The sequence below is a fragment of the Nannobrachium achirus genome (genome assembly GCF_963921795.1).
Source record: "Nannobrachium achirus genome assembly, chromosome: 20".
Taxonomy (NCBI): Eukaryota; Metazoa; Chordata; class Actinopteri; order Myctophiformes; family Myctophidae; genus Nannobrachium; species Nannobrachium achirus.
Genome location: NC_137827.1, coordinates 1,893,922 through 1,918,876, shown reverse-complemented (window position 1 = coordinate 1,918,876; position 24,955 = coordinate 1,893,922). Strand labels below are relative to the sequence as shown.

General features: G+C 46.2%; 1 protein-coding gene across 2 annotated transcripts; it reads left to right on the top strand.

Annotated features, from left to right (window-relative positions):
- On the top strand, nt 1–19,338 carry LOC308305812 (amine sulfotransferase-like). Of its 2 annotated transcripts, none has more exons than XM_080750691.1 (6): nt 1–303; nt 14,307–14,512; nt 15,786–15,912; nt 16,942–17,036; nt 17,395–17,575; nt 18,919–19,338. In XM_080750691.1, exons 1-6 carry the CDS (start codon nt 138–140, stop codon nt 19,038–19,040), a joined length of 897 nt encoding a protein of 298 aa, XP_080606817.1. In that variant the 5' UTR covers nt 1–137; the 3' UTR covers nt 19,041–19,338. The 2 variants fall into 2 exon arrangements, with proteins under 2 accessions (XP_080606817.1, XP_080606816.1); XM_080750690.1 differs by lacking the exon at nt 1–303 and adding an exon at nt 10,687–12,714.
- Nucleotides 19,339–24,955: the final 5,617 nt, after the last annotated feature.

Below are 24,955 nucleotides of genomic sequence, written 5' to 3'. Positions count from 1 at the left end.
GTGTGCACAACACCAGGTTATGAAACTACACAAACATCTCCACGCAATCCACACGGAAAGCTTTGTTCCTTGTGCTTTTGGTCGGTTTGCTTTTAATTGGCATTTTTTGGGGGGATAGAAAGTCATAAAGTCTTCTCATGGCTCAGCAGGACTACAAGCTCCTGAGCGACACCCTGTTCGCCTACAAAGGCAGTGTTTTCCTGATGGATGACAACCTAGACCTCACCCCACAGATCATAGACAACATCCAGGACTTTGAAGTGAGAGATGACGACGTTTACGTGGTGACTTTCCCCAAGTCAGGTGAGTACCTACCATGCCCAGGGGCGTCACCCCACATGCTGGGCCCTGCAGGGTGCAAGGAGTCACTGCGGGCCCCCCCCCCCCCCCGTGAATGTTCTTCATAGGGGGAGGAGGGGGTTTAACCCATCTAGACTGGGAACGCATTATTTTGTGCTGTTGAAAAATAGCAGATATTCAAGCTCACAGCATGGCACCGAGTTCCGCGCTGCTACCGAGTGTAGATCTGCTATTTTTGAAAAATCTTGTGCAAGTCTTTGTGTTTTTTTTTTGTTTTTTTATTAAACCTATGTTTCTATGTCAGTGGTGCTCAAACCTTTTCATGTGAAGGACCCCCAAAATGATATGTATTTGGCCACGGACCCTCATCTCAAAATATTTAGTTTCAGGGACCACCCCCGAATCTAGATTTGAGTTACAAATGTTCGCTTAAAAAATACAAAGGCTATATTCAAAGATTTGCACATATTTTCACGACTTTTCAAAAGTAGCAGATCTACAAAGCGTGCAGCGCTGTGAGCTTGTATATCTGCTATTTTTCAATAGCTAAAGTATAAAATGAATTAAGGCCCCTCCATCTTGGGCCCTGGTAACTCAGTCCCACTCCCCCCCCCCCCCCCCCCCCAAGAATCTCTCAAGAATGTTTTTAAAAACATTTGAGGCGAGAAATAGACAATGCAGTGACAGAACATGGATCCTATGACAACACTTCCTTGTTTTCCTTTTTTAAATACATGCAGTTAGACACGGGCGTCCAAAACTATTTAAACAGCCGCGGGACTGCAAAAGCCAATAAACCATAATTATAGGCTAGAGCTTATTTGTGCAGAGGAGAACGTCACTCTCCCTCCCTCCCTCCCACCCTCCCTCCCTCCCTCTGTGTGTAATATGCATCTCCGTATGGCACAGAGAGCGAGCGAGGGAGAGAGCGAGAGAAAGAAAGAGAGAAAAAGAGAGACTCAGACATGAAAACTGTTACACGCCTTTCACTTGTAGGATACATATTGTGTTCTGGTTGTGTTGTGTTCTGGTTGTATTGTGTTGTATTGTACTGTATTGTATTGTATTGTATTGTACTGTACTGTACTGTACTGTACTGTATTGTATTGTATTGTATTGTATTGTATTGTATTGTATTGTATTGTATTGTATTGTATTGTATTGTATTGTATTGTACTGTACTGTACTGTACTGTACTGTACTGTACTGTACTGTATTGTATTGTATTGTATTGTATTGTATTGTACTGTACTGTACTGTACTGTATTGTATTGTATTGTATTGTACTGTACTGTATTGTATTGTATTGTATTGTGTTGTATTGTGTACACTTCTGCTTTGCCAATGTAAAGTGTTTTCTCATGCCAATAAAGCCCTCCTCTGCGGAGGGAGCAGCGGTCAGAAATCTAAGCGGGCGGTCGGGAGTGGAATACTGGAATCTAACCTGCTACTGTAAGGGCTCTACCACAATGTTTGCCTGCATTTGAGGCGGATGAATTCACACCAACAGTGAACCACATGCTGTAGCGAATCGCAACCACCGGATTTGTTTATTTGATTCGCAAAAGAATACGCATGCGTCGCACTCGTCACACTGACTCACACATGCCCAAACGTTGCGCATTTTCCGACAATACGTTACAGGATTCGTTTTAATCGCAATAAAACGTGCCTGTGTAAATGTCACCAAAGTCACATACATTTTATTTAACTATCGTCATCAGTATTTAATATCAATGGTCTTTTGTCAGGTGTGAGCTCTGAACAAAACACACATATTATTTCACACTAAATGTAAGCAGACGTGCAAGGTCAAAATACAACCAAACAGCCTTTCTTTGAGCCCTTCAGAATAAGACAACAGGGAACAAGGAATCCTGACAAATAAAACCCTGGGAAAATATTCTTCTTTGACGGAGCTGGCAGGCCATTTATCTAACTATTAATTTACCGAATGTCTGTCCGTCCGCCGTCTGACCGTCTGTCTGCATGCTGACATCACTGATTGCGACCGTCAGGGAGCAGTTTACTATGAAAACCTCCACCGGCCGTCGGTCGGTCGGTCGGTCGGTCGGTCGGTCGGTCACACGTCACACGTCACACCTTTGCCCTGCTCATATCTCCGCATCAGTATATAGGGCTTGTTTGTTTATTGTATGACATCACGCCACATCATCAGCTGTGGACTCTGTGATGTCATCGTATCGCATCAGTATATAGGGCTTGTTTGTTTATTGTATGACATCACGCCACATCATCAGCTGTGGACTCTGTGATGTCATCGTATCTCCATATATGGCCATCTCCGTATATGGAGATATAAGTCGTCCATGCCCAAGTATGGGCTGGTGAGGTCAGACTTTGTGTGATGCGTAGGTTATCTCCATATATGGAGATTCAACATTCCAGGCAATGCTCTCTTCCCTGGTGAGAATTGCCCCTTTATATAGGGCTTGTTTGTGTATTGTATGACATCACGCCACATCATCAGCTGTGGACTCTGTGATGTCATCGTATCTCCATATATGGCCATCTCCGTATATGGAGATATAAGTCGTCCATGCCCAAGTATGGGCTGGTGAGGTCAGACTTTGTGTGATGCGTAGGTTATCTCCATATATGGAGATTCAACATTCCAGGTGTAACTATGGCTACCCGTATGACGTGAGAGGTGGAGGTTGTGATATTTGTGGAGATAAGCGACCAACGGTCGCTTATCTCCCGATTAGGGAGTCTTACTGGTATCAAAACCTCCACCGGCCGTCCGTCGGTCGGTCGGTCGGTCGGTCGGTCGGTCGGTCGGTCGGTCGGTCGGTCACACGTCACACGTCACACCTTTGCCCTGCTCATATCTCCGCATCAGTATGACATCACACTGCTGACGTCAGTATGACGTTTGTGTATTGTATGACATCACGCCACATCATCGGCTGAGGACTGTGTGATGTCATCATATCTCCATATATGGAGACATAAGTTGCTCATGCCCAAATATGGGCTGGTGAGGTCAGACTTAGTGTGATGCGTAGGTTATCTCCATATATGGAGATTCAACTTCAATGAGTATATAAGACCGGCATTATCTACCGACAGCTGCTATAAGCCAACCCTGGCGATAAGGTCTGAGTCGAAGAAATGCTTCTTTCCTGGCAAGAATTGCCCCTTTATACTGTAGGGCTCGTTTGTGTATTGTATGACATCACGCCACATCATCGGCTGAGGACTGTGTGATGTCATCATATCTCCATATATGGAGACATAAGTTGCTCATGCCCAAATATGGGCTGGTGAGGTCAGACTTAGTGTGATGCGTAGGTTATCTCCATATATGGAGATTCAACTTCAATGAGTAAACATGGCAAACTGTCAACTGCCCGTATGTCTTGATAATTGGTAAAACAAACTTTTGGCCTATTTGAGGAGATAAGCGACCAACTTATCTCCCGATTAGGGAGTCTTACTGGTGGTGAGTGTTCTGCCCAACGGGCACCGGTCTGGGTTCTCCAACGTTACTGAGACTCCTACATTGAATCCCTCTACTGTGCAGTGTGCAAACCCCCGGGCACAGGACTAGTAATACACATTCTAACACTTTTACACATTACTGAGACTCCTACATTGAATCCCTCTACTGTGCAGTGTGCAAACCCCCGGGCACAGGACTAGTAATACACATTCTACCACTTTTTGTGGTCACATGTTCAGATACTGGATTCTGATTGGCTTAAAACGGTGGTAAATCAGTCAACAACCTTGAGTTGCCTCATGGACCCCGCCCACTGTTGTGTTGCAGTTGTAACATTTCCAACCTTGCTACTGTGTTTTCTTTCATTTATATGGTAGAAGTGGTAGAAAAGCAATTTACCATTCGAGGGTCGTGGTCATGCCACAACCCTGAAACAGTGGTAAATCAGCCAACAACCCACTCCCTCTCATGGTAAATGGCTTACTTCTAGGAATGAAGCCGCAGGCTGTGGCCATAGGCCTGCCCCTTGTTTTAGCAAGTTCCCTTCAATAACACAAGTACAGACCAGAGATATCGCTCTGATTATTTATTTAAATCCACCAATTAATATTAATTTGATAATGATAAAACTAAGGCACATATTCTGTACAAAGAATGTCCAGAACATCTGAAAACCCTTCGGCACTGGAGATGACAGTTACAGAGGCTGTGTAGATCATTCATTGTACAGTATGTCACTGTCTCTTGTTGACCTTTAACTCCCCATCTCTCCCCCCATTTCCTGTCAGTGACAACTCTGCCGTATCGCACTAGACGGACTGTCACGCATCAGGTCCCCATTGGAAATGGGATGCGTGCGTTCACATGGATTTCACCTATACTGTGTGAAAGAGGCTTAGGTCGCAGTTGCTATCGAAACCTCCACCGGCTGTCAGTCCATCAGTCTGTCAGTCTGCCAGTCTTGTCAGTCTGTCACACGTCACACTTTTGCCCTGCTCATATCTCCACCACCGTTGCCCAGATCCATGCCAAATTTTTCACACACACACTCCTTGGCTGCCAAACCACAACCTCCACCACTCAATTCTCACATACCCCTCTTCTAGCGCCACCATGAGGCCGATTCTTGCAAAACACATTTTTGGACACTGCTCCTACAGATTTTGCCCTAAAATCACGCTTATCTCCCGATTAGGGAGTCTTACTGGTTTATATCCACACTTAGGAAATTGAATACAAGGACACCAGTAAGACTCCCTAATACGGTCGCTTATCTCGACAAATAGGCCAAAAGTTTGTTTTACCAAAATCGTCCTGATGGTGGCGCTAGATGGGACAGATGCGTTTTGATTACATGACTGTAGAGATACTGTGCGATTTGTGTGATTTTAGGGCAAAATCTGTATGAGCAGTGTCCAAAAATGTGTTTAAAAAATCGCTATGGGACAGATCCAAGTTGATGACATGAGTGTAGACATACTGTGTACCGATTTGCGTGATTTTAGGGCAAAAATTTTAGGAGCAGTGTCCAAAAATGGGTTTTGCAAGAATCGGCCTCATGGTGGCGCTAGAAGAGGGCCATGTGAGAAGGGTGGGGTCTCCGTGCCGCCGAGGCGGACGAATAGGTACCGGCCCCGGCTGTCCCGGACGCTCCTAGCCCGAGTTAAGGCATTTTATGTGAGCTGCAGTGGAGGTGGTCCTCCACTGGGGGCGCCACCACTTTTGCATCCGTTCTGGAGCACCAGGAGTCGGTGGTCCCCGGGAATTCCCCGTGAGCAGCCCCGTTGGGGTGGTCATTTTTGCACATTTGGTCATTTTTTACACCTGGGGGTCCCCCAGGGACCTGGAGCTCCGGGGATCCTTGGAGGTTGTAGTTTGGCAGGCAAGGAGTTTGTGTGGACATTTTGGCATGGATCTGGGCAACGGTGGCGGAGATATGAGTAGGGGGAAAGTGTGACGTGTGACGAGTGACGTGACGTGACGGAAGGAAGGAAGGAAGGACAGACTGACGGCTGGTGGAGGTTTGGATAGTATGAGAGTGTAGGTCGCAATAAATATTGTAGGTTACAAATCAAGGCAGACTGTACGTGGACCCCCTCTAACAACCAGTCCTGTGGACCCCCTCTAACAACCAGTCCTGTGGAGCCCCTCTAACAACCAGTCCTGTGGAGCCCCTTTAACAACCAGTCCTGTGGAGCCCCTTTAACAACCAGTCCTGTGGACCCCCTCTAACAACCAGTCCTGTGGACCCCCTCTAACAACCAGTCCTGTGGACCCCCTCTAACAACCAGTCCTGTGGACCCCCTCTAACAACCAGTCCTGTGGACCCCCTCTAACAACCAGTCCTGTGGACCCCCTCTAACAACCAGTCCTGTGGACCCCCTTTAACAACCAGTCCTGTGGAGCCCCTTTAACAACCAGTCCTGTGGACCCCCTCTAACAACCAGTCCTGTGGACCCCCTCTAACAACCAGTCCTGTGGACCCCCTCTAACAACCAGTCCTGTGGAGCCCCTTTAACAACCAGTCCTGTGGACCCCCTCTAACAACCAGTCCTGTGGAGCCCCTTTAACAACCAGTCCTGTGGACCCCCTCTAACAACCAGTCCTGTGGACCCCCTCTATCAACCAGTCCTGTGGACCCCCTCTAACAACCAGTCCTGTGGACCCCCTCTAACAACCAGTCCTGTGGACCCCCTCTAACAACCAGTCCTGTGGACCCCCTCTAACAACAACCGGTCCTGTGGACCCCCTCTAACAACCAGTCCTGTGGACCCCCTCTAACAACCAGTCCTGTGGACCCCCTCTAACAACCAGTCCTGTGGACCCCCTCTAACAACCAGTCCTGTGGACCCCCTCTAACAACCAGTCCTGTGGACCCCCTCTAACAACCAGTCCTGTGGACCCCCTCTAACAACCAGTCCTGTGGACCCCCTCTAACAACAACCGGTCCTGTGGACCCCCTCTATCAACCAGTCCTGTGGACCCCCTCTAACAACCAGTCCTGTGGACCCCCTCTAACAACCAGTCCTGTGGACCCCCTCTAACAACCAGTCCTGTGGACCCCCTCTATCAACCAGTCCTGTGGACCCCCTCTAACAACAACCAGTCCTGTGGACCCCCTCTATCAACCAGTCCTGTGGACCCCCTCTATCAACCAGTCCTGTGGAGCCCCTTTAACAACCAGTCCTGTGGACCCCCTCTAACAACCAGTCCTGTGGACCCCCTCTAACAACCAGTCCTGTGGACCCCCTCTAACAACCAGTCCTGTGGACCCCCTTTAACAACCAGTCATGTGGACCCCCTTTAACAACCAGTCATGTGGACCCCCTCTATCAACCAGTCCTGTGGAGCCCCTTTAACAACCAGTCCTGTGGACCCCCTCTATCAACCAGTCCTGTGGACCCCCTCTAACAACCAGTCCTGTGGACCCCCTCTAACAACCAGTCCTGTGGACCCCCTCTATCAACCAGTCCTGTGGACCCCCTCTAACAACCAGTCCTGTGGACCCCCTTTAACAACCAGTCATGTGGACCCCCTCTAACAACCAGTCCTGTGGACCCCCTTTAACAACCAGTCATGTGGACCCCCTCTAACAACCAGTCCTGTGGACCCCCTCTATCAACCAGTCCTGTGGACCCCCTCTAACAACCAGTCCTGTGGACCCCCTTTAACAACCAGTCATGTGGACCCCCTCTAACAACCAGTCCTGTGGACCCCCTCTAACAACCAGTCCTGTGGACCCCCTTTAACAACCAGTCATGTGGACCCCCTCTAACAACAACCAGTCCTGTGGACCCCCTCTAACAACCAGTCATGTGGACCCCCTCTAACAACCAGTCCTGTGGACCCCCTCTAACAACCAGTCCTGTGGACCCCCTCTAACAACCAGTCCTGTGGACCCCCTCTAACAACCAGTCCTGTGGACCCCCTCTAACAACCAGTCATGTGGACCCCCTCTAACAACAACCAGTCCTGTGGACCCCCTCTAACAACCAGTCCTGTGGACCCCCTCTAACAACCAGTCCTGTGGACCCCCTCTAACAACCAGTCCTGTGGACCCCCTCTAACAACCAGTCCTGTGGAGCCCCTTTAACAACCAGTCCTGTGGACCCCCTCTATCAACCAGTCCTGTGGACCCCCTCTAACAACCAGTCCTGTGGACCCCCTTTAACAACCAGTCATGTGGACCCCCTCTAACAACCAGTCCTGTGGACCCCCTCTAACAACCAGTCCTGTGGACCCCCTTTAACAACCAGTCATGTGGACCCCCTCTAACAACAACCAGTCCTGTGGACCCCCTCTAACAACCAGTCATGTGGACCCCCTCTAACAACCAGTCCTGTGGACCCCCTCTAACAACCAGTCCTGTGGACCCCCTCTAACAACCAGTCCTGTGGACCCCCTCTAACAACCAGTCCTGTGGACCCCCTCTAACAACCAGTCATGTGGACCCCCTCTAACAACAACCAGTCCTGTGGACCCCCTCTAACAACCAGTCCTGTGGACCCCCTCTAACAACAACCAGTCCTGTGGACCCCCTCTAACAACCAGTCCTGTGGACCCCCTCTAACAACAACCAGTCCTGTGGACCCCCTCTAACAACCAGTCCTGTGGACCCCCTCTAACAACCAGTCCTGTGGACCCCCTCTAACAACCAGTCCTGTGGACCCCCTCTAACAACCAGTCCTGTGGAGCCCCTTTAACAACCAGTCATGTGGACCCCCTCTAACAACCAGTCCTGTGGACCCCCTCTAACAACCAGTCCTGTGGACCCCCTTTAACAACCAGTCATGTGGACCCCCTCTAACAACAACCAGTCCTGTGGACCCCCTCTAACAACCAGTCATGTGGACCCCCTCTAACAACCAGTCCTGTGGACCCCCTCTAACAACCAGTCCTGTGGACCCCCTCTAACAACCAGTCCTGTGGACCCCCTCTAACAACCAGTCCTGTGGACCCCCTCTAACAACCAGTCATGTGGACCCCCTCTAACAACAACCAGTCCTGTGGACCCCCTCTAACAACCAGTCCTGTGGACCCCCTCTAACAACCAGTCCTGTGGACCCCCTCTAACAACCAGTCCTGTGGACCCCCTCTAACAACCAGTCCTGTGGAGCCCCTTTAACAACCAGTCCTGTGGACCCCCTCTAACAACCAGTCCTGTGGAGCCCCTTTAACAACCAGTCCTGTGGACCCCCTCTAACAACCAGTCCTGTGGACCCCCTCTAACAACCAGTCCTGTGGAGCCCCTCTAACAACCAGTCCTGTGGACCCCCTCTAACAACCAGTCCTGTGGACCCCCTCTAACAACCAGTCCTGTGGAGCCCCTCTAACAACCAGTCCTGTGGACCCCCTCTAACACTCTAACAACCAGTCCTGTGGACCCCCTCTAACAACCAGTCAGACCTGTCCCAGGATGGACCGCCAGAGGAAACAACATTCCCAGCACTCGTGTGGTACATCATACATGTAACGCCCGGGATTCAAACCCAGGTCTTCCACATAGCTTAACCACTAGACCAAAGGTATAGCCCTATGAACCAGGGGAGATATTAGAGTTCTGAGGCCATAAGGCTGAGGCAGTGAGTCACTCTGCTACACACACACACGCACATGGGCACGCACACACACACACACACACCTTAAGCACACAAAAGTACACAAACAGTGCCAAAACATCATCTCCCAATCAAACCTCTTTAAACACAGCAGCAATGACAGTCATCACAGAAGAGAAACCATGTGTGTTATTCAGTATGTGTAGCCTAGAGCAGGGGTCTTCAATGTTTTCAGACCAAGGACCCCTTAGCTGAGAGAGAGATGAAGCAGGGACCCCCACAACCTGTTCATAGATTCCATATAGTTTCATCGTTTGACAGCACAATCATAAGTGTATTTTGGATTCATGTCAAATTGTGTTTTCAGATTATTTAACCACTTGAACCGTCAATACATCACTTGACCTTTCACTCTGTACTTAGTCTGCTCTTTTTCCCCGCTACACCAAACGTCTTTGCCTGCGAGGCGTTGTGAGCTTGTAGATCGGCAATTTTTGGCTACAGTTATCCGAATATGGGCTTCTGAGCTTCTGCGTTTGAGGACCGCCTAGGGGTCCCGGACCCCCTGTTGAAGACCCTTGGCCTAGAGAAAAGCAGAGTAAAATGTGTGTGATGTTTAAAGAGGGTTATGAGGTTTTCTAACAACCTGCTGTACCTTATGGAAGAGAAGCTGTCATGGTTGTGTCTCTGTGTAGCAGTGTGTGTCCCTCGTTAGCTTGACACAGGTGATGAAAATCAGTCTGATGATTTCCTGTTGTGATTTTCAGCTCTGTGTGTGTGTGTGTGTGTGTGTGTGTGTGTGTGTGTGTGTGTGTGTGTGTGTGTGTGTGTGTGAGAGTGTGTGTGTGTGTGTGTGTGTGTGTGTGTGTGTGTGTGTGTGTGTGTGTGTGTGTGTGTGTGTGTGTGTGTGTGTGTGTGCGTGCGTGCGCGTGCGCGTGCGCGTGCGCGTGCGCGTGCGTGTGCGTGTGCGTGCGTGTGTGTGTGTGTGTGTGTGTGTGCGTGTGTGTGTGTGTGTGCGTGCATGCCAGTCCAGGCACCCATAGGCAGTGATGGGCAAGCTACTTGCAATATGTAGTAAGCTAAGCTACAAGCTACTCTCGATGAAATATAGCTTAAGCTACAGCAAAGCTATCCACAGAGAAATGTAGCAAAGCAAGCTACAAGCTACATGGCAAAAGTACTGTAACTCAGTGGCGTCAGTTCAGAACAAGCTAAGGTATGGCAACATGACTGGTGTCTTGCACGCGCGCGAGGACACCAGTCATGTTGCCATACCTTAGCAACAGGCACATTTTTATTATTTCCCCCTGTAGCCAAGGTATGGCAGCTGCATACCCCTGCCATACCCAATTGATGCCCCTGCTGTAACTTACCACAACAAAGCTATATATATTATATATTTTTTTTTTTATCAACTTCTTGATCAAGTACAACTTTCCACCAAACAAATAGGCAGACAAAAAAATGCTCTGATCGATTGATTATTATAAAACTGGAAACAAGCCATCATGTCTGGCTTTTTGTGTCATCCTTTCATTTACTTTTTAAATTAAATGTGTACCTTTTCAGGCTGTGACCCCCAAAAAAATCATATTTGAACTGACAAGCAATTGGAATTAGGAGTTGAGGCATTACATTTAGTTTCATTCTGTTCCACCGATAAATATTGTGAAAATAGTAGATCTACAAGCTCACAACGCCTCAGAACACAAGGCGTTTCGAGCTTGTAGATCTGCCATTTTCACAACTTGTGCCTCTTTTACTGTTATTGTCAATTTGGCCAATGTTTGACCAGTTAATTATAGTTTTAGGTATTAAAAGTCCTTAAATTGCCACTTCACTGTCATATAGGTGCAAGAAAATGTCCTTTAAGTAAAGAGCAACTCCAGGTCCTATTTTTAATATGTTGACTCTAGAGTTGCAACACCAACGTCTTGTGTGTCTTAACCCTTACTTCAATATGGGAGTAGGTTTTCATTCAAAAGTCATGAACAAATAATTACAAGCTCACAATGTGTCCCCACGTCTATTATTTTAATATTATTACCATTAAAAAGGAAGGGTTTTGTAGCCAGCGCTGATTAGGTTTATGATCTACTGTACAACTCTAGTCTGACTGAGGTTTCATTTTTATAAGGCAGCAAAACAATAAAGAGTTTAGAACAGACTCTTCTGTCTGGAGGTTTGGGCTGCAGGGACATGCAGAGGCTGTTAGATAGAGAGGCAGGGGCTGGCATTTCTAAAAAGGCCTTTTGGTGGAAATATCTAAAATAGCAGACCAGACCTCCAAGCTCACAAGGCCGTGTTGTGAGCTTGGAGGTTGGCTATTTTTGATGCTGAACTAAGCATAATCAAGTAGATGTGGCGTATGGCATGGATTTCTACACAGACAGGGTACATTCTTTCAACATAAGATGCTGCATTCAAGTTCAGGAGAGTTTGGACAAGGCAATTCTATTGAATGCTGCCTTCATGTATGGCATGGAAAGAGGGGGCATTTGCATTTCTTTCACCATAGTAAAAACTGCATTCATGGTCTGGAGAGGGCACTTTTTACAGACGGATAAAAGGCCAGGGGCTCAAGCCCCCTTTGATGTCTATGTGTGCATGTTAACGAACCCTAACCCTAACCCATGTCAAATAGGATTTAGAGTGCTTTTATGACCAGTAAGACTCCCTAATCGGGAGATAAGGGACTGTCAGGTCGCATACACAAACTTTAGAAGGCAATGGTAGCCAATCAGGAGGGAATATTTGATGATACGAGTTGGGCAAAAGTGTGACGTGACGTGTGACGGACAGACTGACCAACAGCCGGTGGAGGTTTTGATTGTAACTGTGATTATTGTTATTATTAAGCCAACGGTCAGCATGCAACCCAAGTGTCAGACGAGACAAAAAAAAAAAATGCATAACATAAAATATATTTACACTACCGTCGTGTGCCAACTAGGAAGATACAAAAGCACACATTTTATGATCTCCGCCGGCGGTACCATTTAGTGAAACATCAGTATTGGACCCTGGACTATTTTTAGTGGTGCCAAGCCAAAGTATACATGCTGGCACTCGCCCTCCCTCAAAGTTTAAATCACTTGATAAGCTGCTTCACAAGCAAACAGATCTAGATTTATTTTCACTTGAAAGACTATTTTAACGTCTGATAAAAGCCCAGACTTACTGGACTTACAGTACAGATTAGAAGATTATCTGCGATCGCAGCGATGGCCCAGCAGGAATATAAAGTCCTGGGAGACTCTCTGTTTGCGTACAAGGGCAGCGTGTTCATCGTGGACGACACCATCGACCTGACGCCAGAATACATCGATGGTTTGGAACACTTTGAGGTCAGGGACGATGACGTGTTCCTTGTTACGTTCCCCAAATCAGGTGAGTCTGACAAAGTAGGGAAAAGGAATATGTTATATGGACCGACGCTGACTGAAATACTTGTATTATTAATAGTCATTGTCTGTATGGCAGCTTTCATACATGCATTTCAGTTTAAAGTGCTTCTACAGTTAAAATACTTAAAAGAATGGCATAAACAAAGTGTTCATCATTCATTGCATACAAAACATAGGCCTACATATTTCCATGGTGGATATGGTGGATTTGGAGAGAACAGTATTCTCACCCAACAAGGTCAATCATACAGAGCAGTATTTTTAATAAAAGGAAAATGTACCTGATTTCACTATTTCATCATTTATAAATTCTTGGAAATCTTTTGAAACATAAACTCACGTTTAAAAAGGTGACTCACGGCCCGCGGCTTCATTCCTAAACTGTATCATAAACGGCCCACCAGCTCCGTCAAACAAGAATAATTTCCCACAGTATAATTTGTCAGGATTTGTTCCCTGTTGTCTTATTCTGAAGGGGTCAAAGGAAGGATATTTTATTGTATTTTTTACCTTGCATGTCTGCTTACATAATGTGAATAAGGCTGAGGTTTTGTGTTTTGTTCAGAGCAGACACCTGACAAAAGGGTTAAATATTGATGATGATAGTTAAATTAAATGATTCCAATGCCATGCAGATTGGTCCGACTGAAAGTACATGATGTCAGGAGATACAGTTTTTTTTTTTTTTTTTCTAAAGTGGCCTCCTTTGAACAAAGTGTGGACCCCCCTGTCATCCAGGGACAGTGAGGACAGACTATCCTAACCTCAGTGAGGTGTGTCCTCATCCAGGGACAGTGAGGACAGACTATCCTAACCTCAGTGAGGTATGTCCTCATCCAGGGACAGTGAGGACAGACTATCCTAACCTCAGTGAGGTGTGTCCTCATCCAGGGACAGTGAGGACAGACTATCCTAACCTCAGTGAGGTGTGTCCTCATCCAGGGACAGTGAGGACAGACTATCCTAACCTCAGTGAGGTGTGTCCTCATCCAGGGACAGTGAGGACAGACTATCCTAACCTCAGTGAGGTGTGTCCTCATCCAGGGACAGTGTGGACAGACTAACCTCAGTGAGGTGTGTCCTCATCCAGGGACAGTGAGGACAGACTAACCTCAGTGAGGTGTGTCCTCACACAGGGACAGTGAGGACAGACTATCCTCAGTGAGGTGTGTCCCCATTCAGGGACAGTGTGGACAGACTATCCTAACCTCAGTGAGGTGTGTCCTCACACAGGGACAGTGAGGACAGACTAACCTCAGTGAGGTGTGTCCTCATCCAGGGACAGTGAGGACAGACTATCCTAACCTCAGTGAGGTGTGTCCTCATCCAGGGACAGTGAGGACAGACTAACCTCAGTGAGGTGTGTCCTCATCCAGGGACAGTGAGGACAGACTATCCTAACCTCAGTGAGGTGTGTCCTCATCCAGGGACAGTGAGGACAGACTATCCTAACCTCAGTGAGGTGTGTCCTCATCCAGGGACAGTGAGGACAGACTAACCTCAGTGAGGTGTGTCCTCATCCAGGGACAGTGAGGACAGACTATCCTAACCTCAGTGAGTTATGTCCCCATTCAGGGACAGTGTGGACGCAGCGCATCATCACGCTGATCTTCGAGGAAGACTTCCCGGAGATGAAGGACAGGACCACCTTCCAGTGGATGCCCTGGTTGGAGTACCAGTACAAAGGCCTGGACTACAACTCCCAGCGGTCCCCACGTCTCTTCTGTAGTCACCTGCACCAGCACCACATGCCCACCGGGCTGCAGCGCAAGAAGGCCAAGGTGGGTCTGCACAATACACCTATACCAGTAAGACTCCCTAATCGGGAGATAAGCGACCATCAGGTCGCATGTATACAACCTCTTGGTGGCGCTAGAAGAGGGCCATGTGAGAAATGAGGGGTGGTTTGGCAGCCAAGGAGTGTGTGTGCAAAGTTTGGCATGGATAGGGGCAACGGTGGCGGAGATATGAGTAGGGCAAAAGCGTGACGTGGCGTGACATACAGACAGAGGGACAGACAGACAGAGGGAGCCGGTGGAGGTTTTCATAGTAACTTTCGACCTAACGGTCGCAACAAACACTGATGCATGCATCCCTGCATGCACCATAACTACACCAAATGCATACCCACACATGCAACCTCATGCATGTACCCTCATGCATGTACCCAAATGCATGCAATCAAATGCATGCACCCTCAGATGTGCATGCTGCACCCAAATCCATGCAACCTTATGCATGCACCCACACATGTACAGAAAATGCATGGTCCAACAAATGCACCCAAATTATTGCACCAAATGTATGCACCCACAGGTGATCTACTGTATGTGAGCAGGAACACTAAAGATGTCTTTCCTAATGAACTCATAATGGTGTACAGTGTTGTCTCCTGCATTAACTCATATGGTACCGTCTACTGCAGTGTTTCTCAAAGTGGATTCCAAGGACTCTGTGGGTTCCTTTTAGGGGGGTCTAAATGGACCCATACAGGTCTGTGTTGTCGGGTTCATTTGGTTCCATTTGTACAGTGTCAGAGTTAAGGGGAAACCTTGACATGTAAAAGTTTGAGAAACACTGCCATACTGTATGGTCTACTACATTAAGTCATACTGAGATGTTCTCATGATGAGATGTTCTCATACTGAGATGTTCTCATGTTGAGATGTTCTCATACTGAGATGTTCTCATGCTGAGATGTTCTCATGCTGAGATGTTCTCATGCTGAGATGTTCTCATGTTGAGATGTTCTCATGTTGAGATGTTCTCATACTGAGATGTTCTCATGCTGAGATGAGATGTTCTCATACTGAGATGTTCTCATGCTGAGATGTTCTCATGATGAGATGTTCTCATACTGAGATGTTCTCATGTTGAGATGTTCTCATACTGAGATGTTCTCATGCTGAGATGTTCTCATGCTGAGATGTTCTCATGCTGAGATGTTCTCACGATGAGATGTTCTCATGTTGAGATGTTCTCATGTTGAGATGTTCTCATACTGAGATGTTCTCATGCTGAGATGGGATGTTCTCATACTCAGATGTTCTCCAGGTGATCTACGTGAGCAGAAACCCTAAAGACGTGCTGGTCTCCTACATGCACTTCTCTCAGTTCATGAGGAAGCTGGAGTCTCCTGCTCACTGGGACGAGATGATGGACAAGTTCTTCACCGGATGGAGTGAGTCATGGTGGTTCTTCTCTAGGGGTCTGTGAGGGGATGGAGTGAGTCACTGTGGTGGTGGTTCTTCTCTAGGGGTCTGTGAGGGGATGGAGTGAGTCACTGTGGTGGTGGTTCTTCTCTAGGGGTCTGTGAGGGGATGGAGTGAGTCACTGTGGTGGTTCTTCTCTAGGGGTCTGTGAGGGGATGGAGTGAGTCACTGTGGTTCTTCTCTAGGGGTCTGTGAGGGGATGGAGTGAGTCACTGTGGTGGTTCTTCTCTAGGGGTCTGTGAGGGGATGGAGTGAGTCACTGTGGTTCTTCTCTAGGGGTCTGTGAGGGGATGGAGTGAGTCACTGTGGTGGTTCTTCTCTAGGGGTCTGTGAGGGGATGGAGTGAGTCACTGTGGTGGTTCTTCTCTAGGGGTCTGTGAGGGGATGGAGTGAGTCACTGTGGTGGTGGTTCTTCTCTAGGGGTCTGTGAGGGGATGGGGCTTTGAACGGGGCTACATTATTTCTGAGTTAGGATCCAAACAATCTGGGAACCCATTTGGTAAAAAAGAAAGTTACAGGTCTGTAACTCTCACAGTTATGGGGTCCATTTCCTAATGCAATGGTTTTCAATAAGCCACTCTGATCAAGCATACCCCATATTACGATAAATACAAAATAATAATAAAAACTCAACTAAAAGCAAACCTTTTCAGAAACTAACTTAGCAATAGCACTTCAAAATTGAATCTGTGCAGTGATTGGAGGATTCAGATGTCTGTCTATGTCTCTGTGCAGTGATTGGATGGTTCAGATGTCTGTCTGTGTCTCTGTGCAGTGATTGGATGGTGCAGATGTCTGTCTGTGTCTCTGTGCAGTGATTCTGTTTCTCTGTGCAGTGATTGGATGGTTCAGATGTCTGTCTGTGTCTCTGTGCAGTTATTGGATGGTGCAGATGTCTGTCTGTGTCTCTGTGCAGTGATTGGATGGTTCAGATGTCTGTCTCTCTGTCTTGTGCAGTGATTGGTTGGTTCAGATGTCTGTCTCTCTGTCCTGTGCAGTGATTGGTGGCTGCTGGTTCGATCACGTCAGAGAATGGTACAAAAACCACGACAAGTTCAACATCCTCTTCCTCACCTACGAGGAGATGATCAAGGTTAGAGGCAACACGTGCACGCACGCACACACGCATGCATGCATGCACGCACGCGGCGGAGAGAGCGGCAGCCCCAGCCTTGAGGCCTCAAAAGTCTAGTATCTCCCTTGTTCCATAGGGATATCCCTTTGGAGTAATGGTTAAGATATTGGACTTTCACGTGGGAGGCCCGGGTTCGAAGCCCGGGTGGGGAGGTTCGGATCACCTCCGTTACACGCACACGCGAAAACACTTCTGCTCATATGAACGTGTGTGTGTGTGTGTGTGTGTGTGTGTGTGTGTGTGTGTGTGTGTGTGTGTGTGTGTGTGTGTGTGTGTGTGTGTGTGTGTGTGTGTGTGTGTGTGTGTGTGTGTTCAGGACTTGCGGTCGGTGGTGGTGCGTGTGTGTGACTTCGTAGGGAAGCAGGTCACAGACGCCGTCGTAGACGACATCGTGAAGCGAGCGACCTTCAACAACATGAAGAACGACCAGAAAGCAAACTACGAGTTTTTACCTGAAGACGTGAAGGACAAGAGCAAGGGGAAGTTCCTCAGGAAAGGTAAACAACCCTCATGTACACACACAACAACTAGAACTGCCGAAGTGCCAACTTGCACTTTGTGCACAAGTAGGCCATGTACATTATGGCCTACTTGTGCGCCATCACCACTGGCATCACCAGGAATGCTGGTCCCTCATTGGCTGTTAATGACGACATTGCCAGAGATGCTGGTCCCTGATTGGGCTACGGGCTTGTGGGGCGGCATAGCTCAGGGGTAGAGAAACCTATATTAGAGCACGAAGGGTTCCCGAAGGGTTCCCAGTTGGAATCCGGGCTCCCCCTGAGTTAATGTCGAAGAGTCCTTGAAGCAAGACTCTGAACCTCTAATTGCTCCCGGTGAGCAGGTTGGTGCCTTGCATGGTTTCCTCCGCCACCGCTGTATGAATGTGTGCGTGAATGGGTGAATGTAAAGCACAATCTCTGTAAAGCGCTTTGGATAAAAGCGCTATATAAATGCACCATTTACCATTTAAACAAAGAAGGACACCGACATACAGCCGATCGCAGTACTTGCACGCTCTGCTGGTGCAAGTAATAATACCATGAAATACTCAACCAGTACTTGAGTCAAAGTATCTATTCTCACAGATACTCATGGTGAAATCTATATCTGAAGAATAAAGCAAATCTCACCCTTGCTACAGACATGTTTTAAACCTCTTGTTTATTGTTTATTGTACTGTATGTGTATTCCTTTAGGTACCATCTGAGACTGGAAGAACCATCTGACAGTGTTGTGTGTGTGTGTGTGTGTTTGTGTGTGTATGTGTATGCTTTTAAGAACCATTGGAGACTGATAGAATCACCTGACAGTGTTGTATATGTGTATTTAGGGATGGGTATCGTTCACCTTTGAATCGATATTCGATACGATACCTTTTTCGATACCTGGGAATCGATACGATACCCTTTTCGATACCATTTTCGATACTAAGTTTAACTTCAACACGGAAAGAGTGGTGACTCACTGGCTGCTGCGGTAGAGCAGAGGTGATGATGATGATCACACAGTGTGGCGGAGCGGAGAGTATAGACGTTGGATATTCATCATAATAATAAACATTATAGGATATTGTCGGCTATTTTGCACAGTAACGAGTGTAGCCTACTAAAGCAGTCATTAAACTCTCAGTAGCCCAACTGTTACAGATGTGACCGGCCAGGGGTGCGTTCCAGAGTATCGAAACGAGGTATCGTTCGTTTTTACGTGAACCGATACCCGATAGTATCGATGTCATGCGATCGATACCATTAAAAATATTGCAGACGATACCCATCCCTATGTGTATTATTGTAGGAACCATTTACAGTGTTGTGTATATGTGTGTGTATTCCTGTAGGAACCATAGGAGACTGGAAGAACCACCTGACCGTGGCCCACAGTGAGCGTTTTGACCGTGTTTACCAGGAGAAGATGAAAGACTTTCCTGTCAAATACGTCTGGGACATCACTGACCTCTGACCTCTGACCTGACGTCTGACCAACGTCACATCACTGACCTGCACCTCTCAACGTCCTTTAGATCAGGGGTCTTCAACGTTTTCAGGCCAAGGACCCCTCAGTTGAGAGAGAGATGAAGCAGGGACCCCTTAGCTGAGAGAGAGATGAAGCAGGGACCCCCACAACCTGTTCATAGATTCCATAGTTTCATTGTTTGACAGCACAATCGCCAGTGTATTTTGGATTCATGTCAATTTGTGTTTTCAGATATTTAACCACTTGAACCGTCAATACTTAATAAACTTGACCTTTCACTGTGTACGTAGTCTGCTCTTTTTCTCCTCTACACCAAAGCTGCAAGGCATTGTGAGCTTGTAGATCGGCTATTTTTGGCTAAAGTTCTCAGAATACGGACGCTAGGATTCAAGTGGTTAATATAAAAAAGAAGGAAAAAGGTTTCTATCGCTCAAAGATTTGGAGGACCCCCTAGGGGTCCCGGACCCCCTGTTGAAGACCCCTGGTCTACAGTATGTGACCTTAAAAGCAAACAGGAAACTGATAGGATAACTGAAGAACCCCAAGCCTCTATCAGAGTCCAGGGTGGAGAGCTATTCACTTCACCCTGGTGTAGTTTTCTAGCTATCACCTAAAAATACATTTTGATTGATTGATTGAAGACTTTATTAAAAGTTTGCATAGGAAAAGGTACAGTTTCATGACGGTACAGTTCACTGGTACAAGGTCTACTAAAAGGAGATCCATGAAAAGACTAAGCTTATTTCCACAGGAAACCATTAAAGTATCTCATATAACATTGAATGACAGACGAATAGAACACAGTACTATGCAGTAGATATGTAAATAAAAATAAAAATGAGAGAACAAAAAAAAAGGAAAACAGTAAGTCTAAACAAACAGTATAAAGAAGGGGCAGGGTTGGGCTAGGTTAGTTTTTTTTTACCAGTTGCTGCCTGAAAGTGGTTTTTCAGGGCAATTTTAAAGGATGCTAGTGATCTACACTCCTTTATGGCCTTCGGTAAGGCTTTCCACATTTTGGTGGTATAGCAGAAAAAAGAGTTTGACCCTTTGTTGGTTTTGACTCTGGGTTGAAAGTGATCTGTGGCGCTGCCTCTGGTGTTGTAATTATGGACATCCTTAATGTTTATAAAGTATTTTGACAGGACTTGGGTATCATAGTGGTGTAGTGTATCTTGTACACCAGGCCCATTGCAAGTTGCTGTACTCTGTCATCTACTCTGAGCCACCCCACTCTTAACTGGTGAGTAGCGGTGAGGTGAGTCTGATAGGGAAGGTTAAGCAGGACCCTAATTATTATTTTGGGCTGTTTGGAGTTTAGTTTTTAGGGCTTGTGGGGCGTCACGATACCATACGTGGACTCCGTAGTCAAAGAGGGGCTGGATTATTGCACCAGCTATGGTCTTCAGTGTGTTGAAATTGACCATTGGGGCGATCCTCTGTAGGAAACGAGTTTGTTGGTTGATTTTATTTATTACTTTAGAAGTCATCTTTTCGCTGGAAAGATTAGCTTCAAGGATACATCCTAAGTAAGAGATTTAATTTTTTCGTGTTATGACCTTGTCACCCACTTTGATTGTGAAGTTATCGACTTTTTTGAGGTTATGATTTGATCCAAAGAGGACATAACAAAGCCTAGGTGATAGCTAGGAAACTACAACACGGTGAAGTGAATAGTCTGTCACTACTCCTACCTTCTACATCAAACACTGTAGGCCTACCTGTCCGTCACTACTCCTACCTTCAACATCAAACACAAAACAATAAATACAAACAGTAGACTCACAGCATTCAGTTCCAGACACACAGTCAGTCAGTGAACAAACATGTTTCATTGCCACAAAGTCACTGCAAGGGTCTCACAATGACAGAAATAGAACAACAGCTGGGATCACATTATGAAACACACAGCATCACAACACACACAGCAGCGGTTAAAGTTCCTACCCTGAGCTTCTACTTCATCAGTTGTTCTGAGTGATGTCAGCGTCAAACTGTGGAATTCATGGATAGAGACTCTCACTGTAATCACAATCTGGGAGTAGAATCCTAGATGAATCCACTTTTCTGAATTCTCTACCATTGGTCTGGAAAAGTAAAGCCGGCTGTGGGGGCCTCATCTCCCGAAGGATGATGGGAAATGGAGTCCCTGCTTTACTGCAGGGCCGTCTGATATTAAACAATGAAAAGACTGATCTTTACACATGTTGGCGTATATGGCGGCCAATTGCAGTCAAATCTGAAAACTTGTTTTGGCATAAATGGTGGTGGATTCCTTTATTGAAACACTAAGACCAAGCCGCGTGAATATTTAATAATTGCCATTTAATCACATTAACCTTAGCATCTCTCTGGAGTGAACATTCACAGAGCGTAGCCTACGTACAAATGCAGAAGCACAAATGTGACGCAAAGCTCGGTCACTCTTGAACCGTCACACACAGTTACAGTCGCTTTGGATTAAAAGTGTCTGCTCAATGCCTAAACTGTAAACTGTACACACACGCACGCACGCACGCACGCACGCAGTAGTAGTGGGAGTATATCCCACTTTATGTACAACAGGAAAAAATGGCAATCGTTTCATGATTCATGTCATTATTATTCACTTCTTCTCTTTCACCATGAGGGGGTGCCGTTGGCACACGTTTACCTACCATGGCTCCAGCAGTGCATGGCTGATTTGAAGTTCAACATCAGTTCAATGCAGAGAAGCAAAGAGGGGAGTTTCCTCAGTCCTTCACTAAAGCCCATGAATTTACACTTTACAGTTTAGGCATTTAGCAGACGCCTTTAAAGCGACTTACAATAAGCAGGTAATACATCAATATAATAAGCAAGTTAATATGTCAGTACATCAACAACAATATAACAAATGCATAGGAATATCAGTTTGGGGGCCAGGAGGGAGAAGAGTCTAGGGGACGAGTGGATCGTTGTCATGGGGTTTTTAGCGAGGGAGCTGTCAGCATCCCTGTGTTGGCTGATCTGAGTGAACGGGTGGGGGTGTAGGGGGCTTTCCTTTAGGCTACACCTCCCAGCCAGTGAGCAGAGAATGGATCAGGTAGTATTTAGGCTACACCTCCAGCAGTGTTGCTGAGAATGGAGCAGAGGACGCAGGCTGTTGCCTCTCTGCTGTGTCTCTACGCGGTCTGTGCCGGGATGAGGACCCCCAACCAGGGACCCCCACAGCAGCACAGCAGCATGGGACCGCAGTCTGGGAGCAGGACACGTCCAGAACCAGTCATATCCACAACAGATTCAGCTGAAGCTCCAGAAGAAGCAGTCCTGATGTCCAGGACGGATTCGTCCAGCAGCAGCAGCAGCAGCAGCAGCAGCAGAGTGGTTCTCCATGACTACATGCTGTCTCTGTACCACACACTGTCCTCACTGCAGCACAGACTCCCGTACAACCACAGCCTGTCTCCGGCTAACACCGTCACCAGCTTCGTGGACCGAGGACAAGGTTGGGAAGGTTTTTTTTTTTTTTTTTTATCAAATATTGTAATGTCTCTGTATAACATCTTCTATCAATGAATGTATCTGTAACATATTTTAGCAAGAACCCTCAAGAAAGAAATGTTGTCAAGTGCCGTTGTTTTGAGTAGTTAAAGTTATACTGTGTAATATTCATTTTAGTCTTAGTCTTTTTGGTGCCAAAAAACAAAAACAAAAAAATGTACCATTCCCTGTTTTTGTAAGACAAGGAATGTCCATAATCCATTCAGAGACATTCAAATATCGTTTTTATCCAAGAGGTGTTGAATGCATCTTGAACTCATACAGTATTGGACAGAAGTCTTTAAGATTAAGATCATGGCAGCTTCAGAAAAGGATTACCGGTAGTCCATTATCGAGAGTTGTGTCTAAATTACTTTTAAACTGCATCATTATTACACCCTTGACACCCCATTATTTAGCAATTACATGCATTCGACCACAGTCGACCACTCACAAATAACACAAAAAGTATGTGAATGTTTACATTTGGGCTTTAACATCCTTATTTCTGTAGAAAACTACTTTTTAAACTGGTTCTGTAAGAAAACCGTAGAGCTGTAGAGACAGAGAGACTGAACAAACATACAGCTGCTGCATTTAACATATCACTTATAGCAGTGACTTTATGAAATTGGGTCAAAAAGTATTTTGACCCAATTCTATAAATATCTTCTAAATTCTTCTTCTAAATCAGTGGTTCTCAAACCTTTTCATGTCAAGGACCCCCAGAATTGCATGTATTTGGCCGCGGACCCCCATCTCAAAAGGGACCAACAGACGTAGAGATTTGAGTTTAAAAAGTTTGCTTTGAAAAATGTATATTCAAAGATTTGCAAAAATGTTCACGGATTTGCAAAAATAGCAGATCTACAGGATCCCAATTTTAAAAAAAAAGGCTTAAAATAATTCAGGATTTAAAAAAACAAAAAAATAGCAAGAATAGCAGATCAAGAAAGTGTGACACGTTTTGAGCTTATAGATCAGCTATGTTTTACTGTAAATGCATTGTGGCCCACTGGAGTGAGTGTGAACATAGAGTGGCCCTCTGGAGTGAGTGTGAACATAGAGTGGCTCTCTGGAGTGAGTGTGAACATAGAGTGGCCCTCTGGAGTGAGTGTGAACATAGAGTGGCCCTCTGGAGTGAGTGTGAACATAGAGTGGCCCTCTGGAGTGAGTGTGAACATAGAGTGGCCCTCTGGAGTGAGTGTGAACATAGAGTGGCCCTCTGGAGTGAGTGTGAACATAGAGTGGCCCTCTGGAGTGAGTGTGAACATAGAGTGGTCCTCTGGAGTGAGTGTGAACATAGAGTGGTCCTCTGGAGTGAGTGTGAACATAGAGTGGTCCTCTGGAGTGAGTGTGAACATAGAGTGGCCCTCTGGAGTGAGTGTGAACATAGAGTGGCTCTCTCCATCATCACAGTTGCCCAACCCTGAGCTAAAGTATAAATAATTCTAGGTCTTTTTTTTCTCCATCTTGATGGGTTAATTTCTTCTTTCCTGAAAACCTTAAAAATGTGACTTAGGCGATCATGCTCTGAGGCCAACGACAAGTAAACGTGGGGTCATGTGTATGGAAGCCTGTTATTGAGCATAGCGGCCCATGACGACATATTTAAATCAAGACAAGAGGCGATCAAGAAATGATTACACTACTATTCCTAATATAAAGCTATCTAACACTTATTGCACACTAATGAATGATTGTTTTAATTATCTTTAATGATATGTGTTAGTTTTGTCAATTACCATCTTCATAGATGGTGGTGGACAATCAAGACAAGAGGCGATCAAGAAATGATTTCAGTACTATTTATAAATATAAATCCATTTAACACTTATTGCACACTCTTACACCAACAACTTTGATAAGATTTTGGACAGATTTGGAAAGATTTCTCAAAGACTACCGTCTCACACTATAAGATTTGAAAAAGACTTTCCAAAAACGTTACAATGATTTTTCAAAGATTTCAGTTGTTAGATGTGAGATGCCTCTAAAGATTTTGTAAAGACTGGTTCAAGATTCCCTTTTATTTGCTGCCTATTATATAACCTTGTGTTCCTATATAAATTATAATATTATAAAGCATTAGGCTAACCATAAATGAAAATAGCTGATTTACAAGCCCAGTCACAGCGTGTCGCATCGCAGTATTGATACTTGATTACTTTTTCCATCACTGCACATGCAGTGCACAGACTGCACACACACACCGAGCTCCGCCTTCCTCCCTCAGCCCTCTCCTCTCTCGTTCTCTCCTTTCAGTCTAGCCGGCGCAGATCCATCCTATCAACTATTATCAACGTTGAATTTTTGGAATAATGGAAACCCTGATAAATAACTAATAAAGGGCTGTGGTAGTAGCAGCACCAACACCGACCAGGCTGGCAGCTCAGCGT

Bases quoted from the DNA above. Each gene is read 5' to 3' on its own strand.
- LOC308305812 (XM_080750691.1), top strand. From the start codon at position 138: ATGGCTCAGCAGGACTACAAGCTCCTGAGCGACACCCTGTTCGCCTAC. The intron at 14,513-15,785 runs GTGGGTCTGCAC...GATGTTCTCCAG, and splicing joins TGCAGCGCAAGAAGGCCAAG to GTGATCTACGTGAGCAGAAA. The intron at 15,913-16,941 runs GTGAGTCATGGT...TGTCCTGTGCAG, and splicing joins CAAGTTCTTCACCGGATGGA to TGATTGGTGGCTGCTGGTTC.